Source organism: Athene cunicularia, assembly GCF_003259725.1.
Source record: "Athene cunicularia isolate RWA chromosome Z unlocalized genomic scaffold, athCun1 chrZ_part1, whole genome shotgun sequence".
NCBI lineage: Eukaryota > Metazoa > Chordata > Aves > Strigiformes > Strigidae > Athene > Athene cunicularia.
Genome location: NW_020799142.1, coordinates 17155015 through 17168072, shown reverse-complemented (window position 1 = coordinate 17168072; position 13058 = coordinate 17155015). Strand labels below are relative to the sequence as shown.

Below are 13058 nucleotides of genomic sequence, written 5' to 3'. Positions count from 1 at the left end.
AGAACTCCAGTACCTTTGTGCAATACAACAATACCTTCTGACATCAGTACTGTAAAAATGTCAAGTGGTATGTCCACTATAAATTTCATTTCAAAGTAGAATGAATCAATCTATTACAGTGCATAAAGGAATCAAAAGTGGCCAATCCTTTGAGAGGGCCTTAGCCCTAATAAAGATGATCTTAAAATGCATTTACATTTATAATCTTGCTAGACTTATTTTCTCTTGAGAGTTTTTATTTAATATTTATATCAATCATGAGTTTTTGGTTGTTTTACCTCCTAAAAACACTATCAAGCCCACAGTGTGTATCTTCTCTGCTTTACATTAGGAAGGAAGGAGAAATGGAAATTGAGGCAAAGGGAGCTCTTCCTTACAAATCTCATTGGAGTACCCTGATTTGATTCATGTGAAACAGAAGCAATTGTACATCTTGCTGAATATAGATGATGAACGCAACATGACTGGCTTTATGTTCTTTTTCTACTACAACACCTTTGTTCTGAGACTAAAATAAAACATAGGTACTTAATCGCTCTAGCAGTATTTTTGTAAAGCCTGTCACCACAGCAGAACAGCACCACAGTCTAAATAGGCAGTGAGTCTTGAAATCCTCATTGCTAAGGTTGAGATAGTAACCAGAGAAAACAAAACCATGAGTTGAAAAGTAGTGACTAAAATATTGAAAGAATATTTTAAAGTATCTTCTCTAGAAAAAGTGAACTTTTATGTAGAGCAGAAGAAATATTATTATGTACATATAAATTCCATTTTGTTTAAGTAGCATATACACTACAATCATCTTCTTACTTCTACAATACAAGATGACACGTTAATTCAATCAAAACTCATTGTTGGAAACTCAATTAGGGTAAATTAGGGTAAACTGAAGGATTTCTGATCTAGCACGTTTAGTTAAAGCTCCAAGTGCAATGTGGTGTTTTGACAATGAAACCTCTATTTGTTTAACTGTTTCAAGATATGCACTGAAATGCTACACTGAACAGACTGTGTAAGAACAGGGCACCTTGGAATGCATTAAGAAACAGACAGGATGTTACAGAACAGAATGCAAGCAGGAAAGGCTAAAGCACATTTAAAAAACCAACAAAACCAATGAAGCTGACTTAGAAGCTAAACAGATATCACAAAGTATTTGTAGAAGTCGGAGGGAACAACAGATTCCCTACTGGGTATCAAGTACACAACCAGAAGGTCCATTTATTGGTTCCATATGGGGTAGGATCAGTACCAGCCAGTCAGTCTTGCAGGCTATTGAAGTAGAAATGAAATGGAGATGGGCTCAAGCTAAAGTAATTTCACTCCTCCTGAGACTAGAATTGGAAGAGTTTCTAACTGATAATAACCAAGTTCCTGGGAAAACAAGACATAAAATCCCCTCATCATTTAAAGTCAAAAATCAGCAAGCGATTCCCAGTGTTGTTGCTACTGATGATTCAGGAGGAAGCCAAACAAGCTTTTAAAATCAAATCCCTAATCACTATTTGGAGGTACAAAGTACATGTTTCCTGATAAGGATTATGTAGTAGAACAATTGTAAAAAGATTTAAAAGTTGCCAGAATACTTGCATTTCTTTTCAGCACCATGACTGTACAATTTTTGCCTTTGCATTAAAGGATTCCATTGAAACTTCACTTCACTCCAGTACTTAATACCTGGAAACATACCATTTGTATACAACCATATGAAAATACAGAAGTATACCTTCATGAATACACTAGTGGTAAATACACCTGCATCTTGGGAGCTTGTTAATGAGAAACACCAAATCTTTTGAATGCCAAAGGCAAGCAAACATGCAATCTCCTAGGATAGGGTCCAACAGTCTTACACTAAGCACATCTCAAAGTCAGTTTTATAATTTGATTGAGGGCAATAACAATGGTATAAGTGCCCAGTGTCTGCTTGTTTAACTTCACCTTTGCAACAGGCAACTGTACAGCAAAAAATTATGACTAAAATTTTGGTACAGGTTTTGCCAAAATCGCAACCTGAAGTCCCTTGTCTGAGCCTGACACTTGGTAGAAAATAGATCAAGGAACTATGGACCTTATGAGCTCCTTTCCTACTTCAGTTATCCCACTATTCTATGAATTTGCAAGTGCATCTAGGCAGTGACAGCAAGAGGTGACCACACCTAAACAAACTTACCACAGCAAATTATTTTACTGTCAACTTATAGCTACAACAGCAAAAAAGCTAACTGATTAGCAAGCAATGCAGAAAAAGTGTGATTATCCTGTTATCACGAGGAAAGAGAGCTAGAAGAATTTGTTAAAATGCTGTTCTACCAGCAGAAACCAAATTGTATTTATGTTTGCAGTGTATCACAACTGTGGCACAGGTATTAATCAACAGCTGACTGTACACTGAAATTAGTTCATTTTAGTTTTTAGCAGGAAGCAAGACACTAATGTAGGGTGTTCTGACACCAGCAGAGGTTCATATTCAAGAAGATACCAGTTAATATTTCTCAAGCATCTATTTTAAGATGTTAAATTACTTTCAATTTGTTTAAGTGGGCTTTTTATATCAATGACAAAAGAAAATCAGACTCTAGAAATGTAAGTTATACAGCAAAGCCTGGGGATTTTATATAGAAAGCGAATTAAAGGGCCAAATGCACAGGTCTTAGTTGTGTTTGTATATAGATGACATGTATTTTTTGTTCTGTTAGTGTAAGAATCCACTTTTTGAGAACAGGATTTTTCATACTCCAAAAAATACACGGATGTGATTCCAATGTTAGCATTCCAACAGTTACTGCTCAGTTATTGTTGTGCAACTTTATTCTGTACAAGTTTACAGTTGCTGCAACACTTGCTAAGTCGTGAAATGCTGCAAAACAAAACCAGTAAAACAAAACAAAAATCATTAACAGAACATACTAAACATACTCAACTAATGGTTTTGGCACAATTCTGGCAGAATTACTGTCTCTGTACTTAAGAACAAACCTGCAGAAGAGCCTCTCCGGTGGAGAAATACTGCAATGACTTCCGTGAGTGTATTAAATTCGTAACACAGAGTTGTAGCTACTTTAATGTCAAAGTACATTTCAAGCAATTGCATGTGTTCATGAGCAAGTGGAAGCAGTCAGCAGAGTTAAAAAACACATTGTGGAATGCAGTGGACAGACCTTAAAAGACACTAACTGCAGAAGCAGTCTCAGTGCCAGTGGCCTGAAGGGGTATGAATGAGTCCAGGGCAATACAGCACACCTGCAGGACATATAGTTCAATGTCATAACAGCTGCCGGGAGCTTCATAAGGAACTGAAGGGCCAGACAAGTTGATGAGCTGGCTGTTGTGTGAACATATTTGGTATATGTCAGCAACTCTGCAATACTGAGGATTTGTTCCACAAAGCAGAAGGCTGACACTTCACTGATGCTCTTAAAAATTTGTTTTTTCCAGGGCTGTGAACTTAAAGCTTAACCTAGTGGTCTGCTATCTTTTGTGTGTCTTAAATAGTAAGTTTACACTTTGAAGTTGCATATAACCTGCTTGCAAAGTCCTTTTGTGCAAAACTAAACACAATCCAAATACTGTCCTTGAGCTGATGCTGGTAAGAGGTTTTCTTCCTTAGATCATGACAGCAGCAATTCAGTGTTCACCCCACTGCAAAGGGACAGGATATTACAAGTCCAGATCTACAAGACAACCACCCCAATGATTATGCCGTAAGGAAGAGAAATTGTAAGGAAACAGTGATTTTTGTGGTTAAATATAACCTAAATAAAACCATTTTCCACACAGACCCAATCCTGCATAAAATCAGAGGTTTATAGATGGCATTCTTATTCCTCCTCCACTGACAACCACTCAGTGATGAGCAGCAAGACTCTTGATTACTGTGTGCAGAATACTGTAAACAAGTGGGTACAAGGCAGTGCAGAGGCTTGCTAGCCACTTAAAGCTGCAAAAATGTGTTGTAGATGCAGAATACCTTGGGAATAAGAGTAAACCAGTGTTTTATTTAGAAGCTTTGTTGCATAGAAGGCTACACTTCCCACACACCAAATTTTTATCATTGCTTTAGTAAGTTTGTGAAGAAGTCGATGTACCCTATATGACTAAAGTCTGCTGTTCCATACTTATGCTTGTTGACCTATGACTTTATCCAACTGCCTCCTAAATATCAAGTCATAAACTAAGGCAGGCAATCATTCTACCAAAAAACTTTCACACAGACAGAATAGCTTGTTACAGAAGATAACCTTCAAAACAAAAAAAAGCATAAAGCCTACATCTCTTCGAAAAGACTGAGAATAAAACTTTCTGTGAAGAAAGCTCTTCTTCCTTATCTCCCCTATTAGCTATTTTCAGGGAGCACCTCCTTTCCTTTATGGGAAGCTATTCTCATGCTCCTTGGACTACATGGGTCAATTTGTCAGTACTGAAGGTAACTCAGGAGATCCTTTTTGCATGTATAAACAAACAGTTCAAGTGAGGATACACAGTTTCAGCTGGCTATTGCCAAACTGCTGAGCACCCACACATTCTGAAAGTCAGCAACCTACTTTCACATATTACTTACTATCTTCAGTGGTGACCCCAGTTTTCTCTTCACTCCAGTCACTCCAGTAGCCCACTCCATCTTCCTTCATGCAACGAATGGAAAAGACATACTCTGTGTAGGGTCTGAGCCCTTGAACACTGAATGAAGTTCTTGGTGAGGCTGTATCTTCAGGAGGAACCTGTAAATGGGAGAAAGATTTTAGACGCACTGATCAAAAATTGTAAAGCTGAGTTCTGTGCTACTACAGCTCCCAGCCAAGAGGGCTCCCCACTGCATACACACCCAATACAAACAACATAGTTTTTCTCCCCTCTTATTTCCAAAAGTTTCAAACCTCAACTGTAGTTTTGAGATCAGCCGTAGTTGCATGTATTTATTAGATATAATACAATACATACAGTAGAACAGGTAAGCAGTTCTCAGGACAATCCCTCATTCTGTTTTCTTTTTTAATTAGTTTATGTCTATCTCTCCTTCCTTCCCATATAATTTCTCAACTTACTGATCCATAATATCCCACCTCACATTGCATAAGTTTGCTAGGTTATCTGCTTGATTACCAATTGCAAGATACTGTGCTAGAAGCCTCCTATAAAGCTAGAGAATCTAGGATCATTGCTTCCACTGATACAGAACAATTTTTCTTAACTGTCATTGGAAATAGTTTGTTTTAGAGTAGTTCATACTTTTGTTAATAAATTAGCTTATTTTCAAAAGCTCTTTCCTTTATCTTAGATGAACAACTGAATGCCAGAAAATATTCCTACTGCATAGGTACAGAAACAGATTTGTGATGCAGACAGATACACATAGGTACACACACACAGACTCCACTTGCAACTAAGGGGTTTTTATAGTGAGCAACTCTGCAAAAGGAATGACTGCAGATTAAACACACATACAAGACCCTCAAGAAGTTAATCCTGAGTGCAAATAATTGCCAAAGTAGTCAAATTTTACCACAGCTAAGTAAGATCTGTTTTTTTTAAAAGTTACTATTTCAATGGTCTTGTGCACATGTTAGATGGGCAGGACATGTTAGGACTTAATAGGACAATGTATCAGCAGATCCTGGAGTTGCAGAATAAGCTGTGCAGAACAGTACTCTAAAATATCAATACAGGTGACCTTAATTATTAATCTCTGCATGTAAAGCTCAAAAAGTTCTTCCAAAGGAATACACTACATTAGTCACAAGCAGTTGTGTTATGCTACCTGCTTCAAACAACCTATTTTGGCAAGACAGAAGCAGTCTTCCTTTCAATAAATCATTAAATTCAGAATACTTTTAGGCCTCTATACTGAAAAAAGATGGGAAGATCTTGATGAGAAGAGGGTTTCTGGTATACTGCTGCTCAGAGAAGGCTTAAGAAAGGCAGAACTGAGAAGCTATTGAAAATATGTCCATAGACTGATGTAGAAGAAAACACCCACAACTCTCGATGATGTGAACATACTGTAGTACACTACAGGTAAGATCAAGCCCAACCATGAATTAACACTGCCAAGTCCACCACTAAACCATGTACCTAAGCACCACATCTACACATCTTTTCAATACCTCCAGGAATGGTGACTCAACCACCTCCCTGGGCAGCCTATTCCAGTATTTGATGACATTTCAGTGAAGAAATTTTTCCTAATATCCAATTTAAACCTCCCCGGCACAACTTGAGGCCATTTCCTCTCATCCTATCCCTTGTTACTTGGGAGGAGAGACCAACACTCACCTCACTACAATCTCCTTTCAGGTAGCTGTAGAGAGCAATAAGGTCTCCCTTCAGCCTTCTCTTCTCCAGACTAAACAACCCCAGTTCCCTCAGCTGCTTCTCATAAGACTTCTGCTCCACACCTTTCACTAGTTTCATTGCTCTGCTTTGGACACACTCCAGCCCCTCAATGTCTGTCGTGTAGTGAGGGGCCCAAAACCAAACATAGTATTCAAGGTGCAGCCTCACCAGTGCTGAGTACAGAGGGATGATCACTCTGCCAGTGCTGCTGGCCACACTATTTCTGATACAGGATGCTACTGGCCTTCTTGGGCACATTAGGTACAGCAAGTTCAAAAAAGCACTCCAGCACTGAACAGTGTTTTCTCAGGCTTTAAATGACATTTAGATCAGAGGTTTTGCAACTGTACAAGAAGATGAAAGTTCATTAATGTTTTAGATGTTGCCCATACAGAATAAAAATTCGAAGTAAACATAGTGCAACATGATGGGGAAGACAGCAGAGAGTCTACAAAGAAAAGGTCACCATAGTCTAGACTGTGCCAAAAAAACCCTAGATCACAGCTTTCATGAACACACCAGATAAACTTACCTTGGGAGGTCACATAAGGCCTAAGGATAATAAAGTGAATCCTCTGAACTGCAGTAGTGAGGGAACTTCTGCAGTTTGACAAATGGCTGAGTTACAGCAGAAGACTGATAAGGGACATTAGTAGTATTACCTGCATCCAGTTTGTGTCACCAACGATCCTATAGCGAATATTGAATTTCAGCTTCATCACAGCAACTGAAATCCGATTCTCCCAGGAAAGCTTCAGAACAGTAGGCAGTATTCCTGAGTTGACTGATAAGTTGTGTGGAGACAGAGGTTTAACTAGAAGAGAAGGAGTTAGTCAACTCTACAGCTGTATTTTATGATGCCTCTAGCAGTTGCTGCACTATGCTGTAACACTATCATGAAAGCCTTTCACAAGCTCAGATGGCTGCCACTTCAGACCACTTTCTATAGCAGACTACTCAACAAGAACTTGCTATCTGAATTGTGATCAAGTCTATTCCCTACCTTTGTCCAACACAGTTCAATATTCTGACAGCGTTATTTTTCACGGTGACAAAACATTAACATGCCAATTCAGCAATATGCACAAAAGCAGCAGTTATGCACTACCGAAGTTTAAGAAGAACATAGTTACCAATCTCAATGGGATCAAGTACAAGAGGATCAGATTCAGCCTTCCCAAGAGCATTTTCTGCTTCTACCCAGACCTCCAGGTTAACAAAGAACTGAACATCAGTAATCATACAAGAATTGTTTACATCTTTTGGTATACAGTCAGGAAAGTTCTCTTGTGGCCTAAATAGAAGGAAAAACAAGGTATAAAGCAATAAGTTTGGTTTCCTTTAGACAATCTTTAAGTAGATCAGAGCTATCAATCAGTTTAGCAAGTATGTTTCCCCTCTGCAATTATCTTTGTAAGCGGGAAGAAAAGGTGAAGAGGTTAGAATGGCTTGTTCAGCCACATATGCATGATTGCATTAGAATAGAAACTAATAAAAATCTCTTGACTTCAAGTTACATATTTTCAAGAGCACAAGCCATGGGATTGTAATTATAAAACTTTATAAAACCTGCCTTAGTTTAAAAAATAAAGATCAAGAATTGATACATTTAATCAAAAGAAATATGGCTAGTATATAGAAACATATTAATGCATTAAAAGATGTAGTCAGTGTTACCTGCATACCTGTCAAGAATACAGTGTTACAGCTGCAAAACAATAATTTCTGTTCCCCATCTTCTGCTGCACTAACAGCAGATAGTTCTAGGGCATCAGGAGATTTACAGAACATTAAGGTTTTCTATCTATCCATGCTTTCTACTACCCTTGTTACCAAAACACTGGTGGAATGGGGTAGAAAGCTGTAGGCAGTCATTCCTCTTTCCAGAGCAGAGCGACAATTCTGTCTGCTCCATTTTAAGATAGCTACAAGAGACTATCTAAAGAGTTTGAAAAAATACTTAAGCTAATTTGCTCTCACAGGAGAAATACTTTTGCTGAAGCTTTCATGACTATGGCTGAAATTTTAACGTTACGATTAATCATGGACAAACACCATTCTGAGTTCTTAAGAAATACAGAGTAGATAATACCCCTACAGAATCCAGGTGCTCTATGTTGGTTTCTCTACTTAGAATCATGGAATGATATGGGTTGGAAGGGACCTTTAAAGGTCATCTAGTCCGACCCTCCTGCAGTAAGCAGGGACATCTACTTGTTTAGAATGGGCTAGAACAGTCACCTCAGAAAAAAAATCAAGTACGTAATTTTGGTCCAGTCACATGACAATTAGGTGTACTGTACTCAAGCCACACTAATTGTGTATTTGAAGAATGGAAAAATACGAAATATCTGTTACTCCAAAACAAGTGCAGCAACAAAATTTCAAGTCTGACTTAGGATTACTTTGGAACTTCTTTAACTCTTCCCTTCACCCCAAAATAGACAGCAATGATTCAGAAAACTTGCTAAGAACCTTCCGAAGTATCAAGGAATTTTAAGGAAGTTTAGTTTAGCCTACAAGTAGTATTCTTCAACATTCTTTAGATCTTCTATAGAGGGCTACTTACCATCTGTACTTCAACCTAAAGTGAGTGTCCAGGAATGTAGGCCTTCCAGGGTTCCAGGTACAAGTCATAGGATATGCAAGTTTTGACACCTGACACACAATGCAGCTTAGGTTCTTAGGCTTCTCTGGGGGCACTATAACAGAAACAGTTAGCAATAATTATTTTATACACACATTTAGATCCAGTAAGATTCACGTTAAGTGTCCCATCAGAGCAATTTCAGTGAACATCAGAAGTATTTATAATCAGATTTGTTTCTAAAGGAGGGGGCAAAATGTGCTAGATACCATCCAGCAATGGCATTCAAGAAGCTTAACCAGCTGCTGTGTGAAACAGTAGGCTGTATAAGGAACAAGGACCTGACAAGATGGAAAAGCACAGATTTCTCATTCTTTGAGGCAGAAATCCTGGTATCTACCATCCCTCATCTAAATCTATTTTAATTCACACAGAAAAAAATGCTAATGAGCACTACAGCTGAATTGGCATATATTGACTTTGCCCTAAGGCAGTTGGGACAGGTCTGCTCTCCTTCACCTGAGCCACCAAAGAAGGATGCTTTAGCTGCAAACACGTCCAAGACAGATATGGGCTCTTCATAAATGCACTTTAGTACTGTGTAAGAAACTTTTTCAGAGTCCAGCTGAACAATTTTTTTCCTTCTTAAATTCAAACCATAGCATACAAAGAGTTTGTTTCTAGCTTTTAGAATATCACTTTTTGTAAGAGTATAATGCATCTGAAGAATCTTATTTCCTTTCAAGCAGAATGCTATTTTCAACAAAACTACCATACATTTTTGTAAGTAAAAACCTACTTTTGTTCCTGAATAGCTGTATTATTCTCAAACCTGTTGTTTTTATTGTTTACAGAATTTTTCTTGAATTAATAGGAGAATACAGTTGCTTTAAATATAAATGTATCAAGATTCATATGTGAATTACTACTCTAGAATGTTATCTGTACTCTCATTCAGTTTATCATCTTGGGATATTATATCTGTACTTACTTTTCCATATATTTTGCCTGTAACATCTTTTCTAGTAAGAAATTTACTCCATAGAACTTTAAATAAAAATACTGTTTGCCTGTGAAAGCATTTTGTAACTTATGCTTCTTAGAAACACATTAAATTGTGAAATCAAGCTAGCCTTCTGTACAGACCACACAACTTCAATACCTTTTGCCAACACTAGGAGGAAACATAATTCATCAGCCATTCATACTCTGATATTAAGACACTTGAACAGTTATTTTATAAACAGTCCACCAACTAATTAAGTAGTAATATATTAAGTAATTCATGTTACTTTCTCAAGATCTCAATTGTCTCAAAGAGCACTTGCTCAGAACTATGCAAGCGTGATCATGCTTGAACAAGGAAAGTTTATTAGTTAAAAGTATTTTCTTATGCATAGAGGAAGAGTAATCCAAATAGTATGTTTCATCCTTATGGCAGTTCAGGTTAGTTTGAGTGATACAGATGGACTAAATACTTCACAGTCCATTAATGAAGGAAACCTTAATTTCACGGTGTTACTATGAAAGCAGGACCTATGGCCTTACTGTACTTCCTTGAATGCTAAAGCAGAAGTAAGGAAAAGTTAGTTTATCTCCTAGGATCTATTTCAGTTAAATTCACATCATCTTTCTGTAATTCAATTCCTCCTGCTTCAATATTTTTCTGTTGTTCTGTTTTCTTCTTATTTCAACACTGAAATACTCCAGGATATTTTCTATTTTGTAGGTAACTATTCTGTGCATATTTATCAGCTTTGATGGCATGTAATATGACAATGTTTTTATACAGTTATCCAGGAATTGAGTGAACAGAAACAAGTGTCTCAAGATGGGAACACTTTCTATTGTTTGCATTCTTTCCCCTGTTTTTCAGAAGCAATTGTATTAAGACCAGAATAAAAGGCAAGAAAAATGGTACTTACAGCCTACTGTAACTGTAATTCCATAGATGTTCTGCTCAATCTGTCCATCTGCTAAAATGTTGCATGTCAGAGGATTAGCTAGTGAAGAAGTGTCATTAAATGTGACACTGGAAACTGTTCTGTTTATTTCACGATACTGTTCTTTAGGTACCACTCTATTTTTAGTTTTCCAGATAATTTGATTAGCATAGATATTGCCAAAGTCAAGACAACTCTCATTCAAAATGCATAATGCCGTGAAACTGGAACCAAGGGTCAATACAGGAGACTCTGGGATGATGTGACCACATGACTGCACAAGTCCACCTGAAACTACAAAGAATTGCGTCTTTATTAAAAACTACAGATCATTCCATAATCAGTATTGCTGATACAACATGAGTGTAATGTTAAAAATACTACATGTGTCTAGGCAGGAAATGAATTCATAACTTGACAGTTATAAAACTGAAATGTGTTAGTGGACCATCAAGCAGATTTAAGGGGCAAAACCAGTGTAGTGCTCCCTAGGCTTTGCAGAAGCCATTTTCCCAAGCAAGAAAAGCACTGTTAATAAACAGGGGCCTTTGGAAAGTCAAGGACTGAACAGTTAGTATATTTTGAAGGAGGAAGGTAATACACTTGAGGCTACCCCTGCAGCTAAAAAGGTATTTTCCATTGAGAAAGCTAACAAAAAATAGGGAAAAGCACACACTTTTGTTGTGGTGGACTAGGTTTAGAAGAATTACATACAAACAGTTAAACACTTGAGTTGTCCACTTAAAGCTTCAGTGTGTATACCATAAGCATATTTGGGAATTACAGTAAACACTGCACATTTGATAGTACTTTTTTACAAAAGAACATCAACACAACAAAATTGTGACTATTGCTACAGAGGCACATAAAGAGAAAAGCAGCAAGTTTTGAAGATGAAAATAGATAATTGAAATACTGCCCTGAAACAACAGTCATACTAAACATCTTGAGGATGATCATTTGCTACACAATAGCAGTGGCTCACAGCTCTAACTTGATCATAGAGGCTACTACAGAAGTTCATTGGTAGCTTATTGCTTTAACAGTGTTTAGCCTAACCAAGACATGCTTTTGGCATATGTGATATAAAACTCAGTTTGCTACAGTTACCAGCTCCAGTGATGTCAGTGGAACCAAAGCAACCTTCCACTGACTGAAGTTGCTCTTCACTATCTCTGTATGCAGATGAGCCACAAATAGAAGTGAGTACTGGTTTAACATGCATTATTTTACTATGGCATTAGGAGCATAGATTAGGTCCTTCTATCCCAATACACCTTGCTTTCTGCCCCCACCCTGCAGTATCTAGATGAAAAGAAAGTATGTGCTGCAAGCATCTGATTAGATATGTTCTACAAGCCTCCTGTTTGAGACACAAGTCTTACCTCCAAGAGAACAGATACTCCAGAGCAGATACAAGACATGGGCCACCCAGTTCCACCCAGAAAACATGCTGCAGAGAATTCCTGTAACAGAGAAAGATACTTGTTTTTAAAGTTTAACCTATTACTCTTGACTTTAGATGAGTGTCAAATTCAGATTTGTATTTGATTTATTTCTCAGGACTGCACATTCACTTTCCTGAAAGCTATTATCTTCTCATTCTAGAAAAAGAACGAGCAAATGGTTTCCACATTATTCACTGCTATATCACAATCCAGTGTCTGCTTAAGACAACTGATGCAGTTTAAAATCTCTTCAGTTACAAATTTAAGAAATGCATCAGCTTAAGGTTTTCCTGCTGTCCCTCAAAATCACTGGTTCTTCTGTGGGATGTTCTGCTAGAATAGAGCGCATAACACTGTGGTTCAGGTTTGAAAACAAAACCCTGTGAATTTGATCATGGTTACCATACTTATCTATCTTTCAAGGGCAGTGATGTAAATGCTTTGCACAAGGTTCAGAACAACTCACCATAAAACCATGCGTCTCATTCACAAGAGTGACTGAATATTTAAGAATTAGAAAGCACAATGCTTCCACATCAAGAACTGTTTACTATAGAAAAAGTATTAACTAGTTCTTCAAAACTTTAGAAGGGAGGTTGTAATTCCTCAAAAGCTGGAAAGTTTAACATCTGATGTTCTTTATTTCTGCCTTGCAGACTTCACTTATTCTCCATTTTGACAATTCTGCAAAACAGTTTAGAGAAACTGAAGCATTCACAGAGTAGCTTCCACCAGTTGTTTTGAAGC

At 37.5% G+C, this 13058-nt stretch overlaps 1 protein-coding gene across 3 annotated transcripts in view; it reads right to left on the bottom strand.

Moving 5' to 3' along the window:
* Positions 1 to 12327, bottom strand: part of IL6ST (interleukin 6 signal transducer) — a 35788-nt gene extending 23461 nt beyond the window's left edge. For 2 of the 3 annotated variants that reach the window (XM_026865428.1, XM_026865426.1), the window contains exons 1-6: positions 12249 to 12327; positions 10846 to 11157; positions 8903 to 9035; positions 7467 to 7627; positions 6996 to 7147; positions 4562 to 4721 (exon numbers count right to left, since the gene is read on the bottom strand). In XM_026865428.1, coding sequence (XP_026721229.1) covers positions 4562 to 4721; positions 6996 to 7147; positions 7467 to 7627; positions 8903 to 9035; positions 10846 to 11157; positions 12249 to 12315 — 985 coding nt within the window. In that variant the 5' untranslated portion in view covers positions 12316 to 12327. Of the gene's footprint in view, positions 1 to 3153; positions 3675 to 4561; positions 4722 to 6995; positions 7148 to 7466; positions 7628 to 8902; positions 9036 to 10845; positions 11158 to 12248 lie in introns of those variants that run through there. The other variant, XM_026865429.1, reaches the window with a different exon arrangement.
* Between the last annotated feature and the right edge of the window lie 731 nt (positions 12328 to 13058).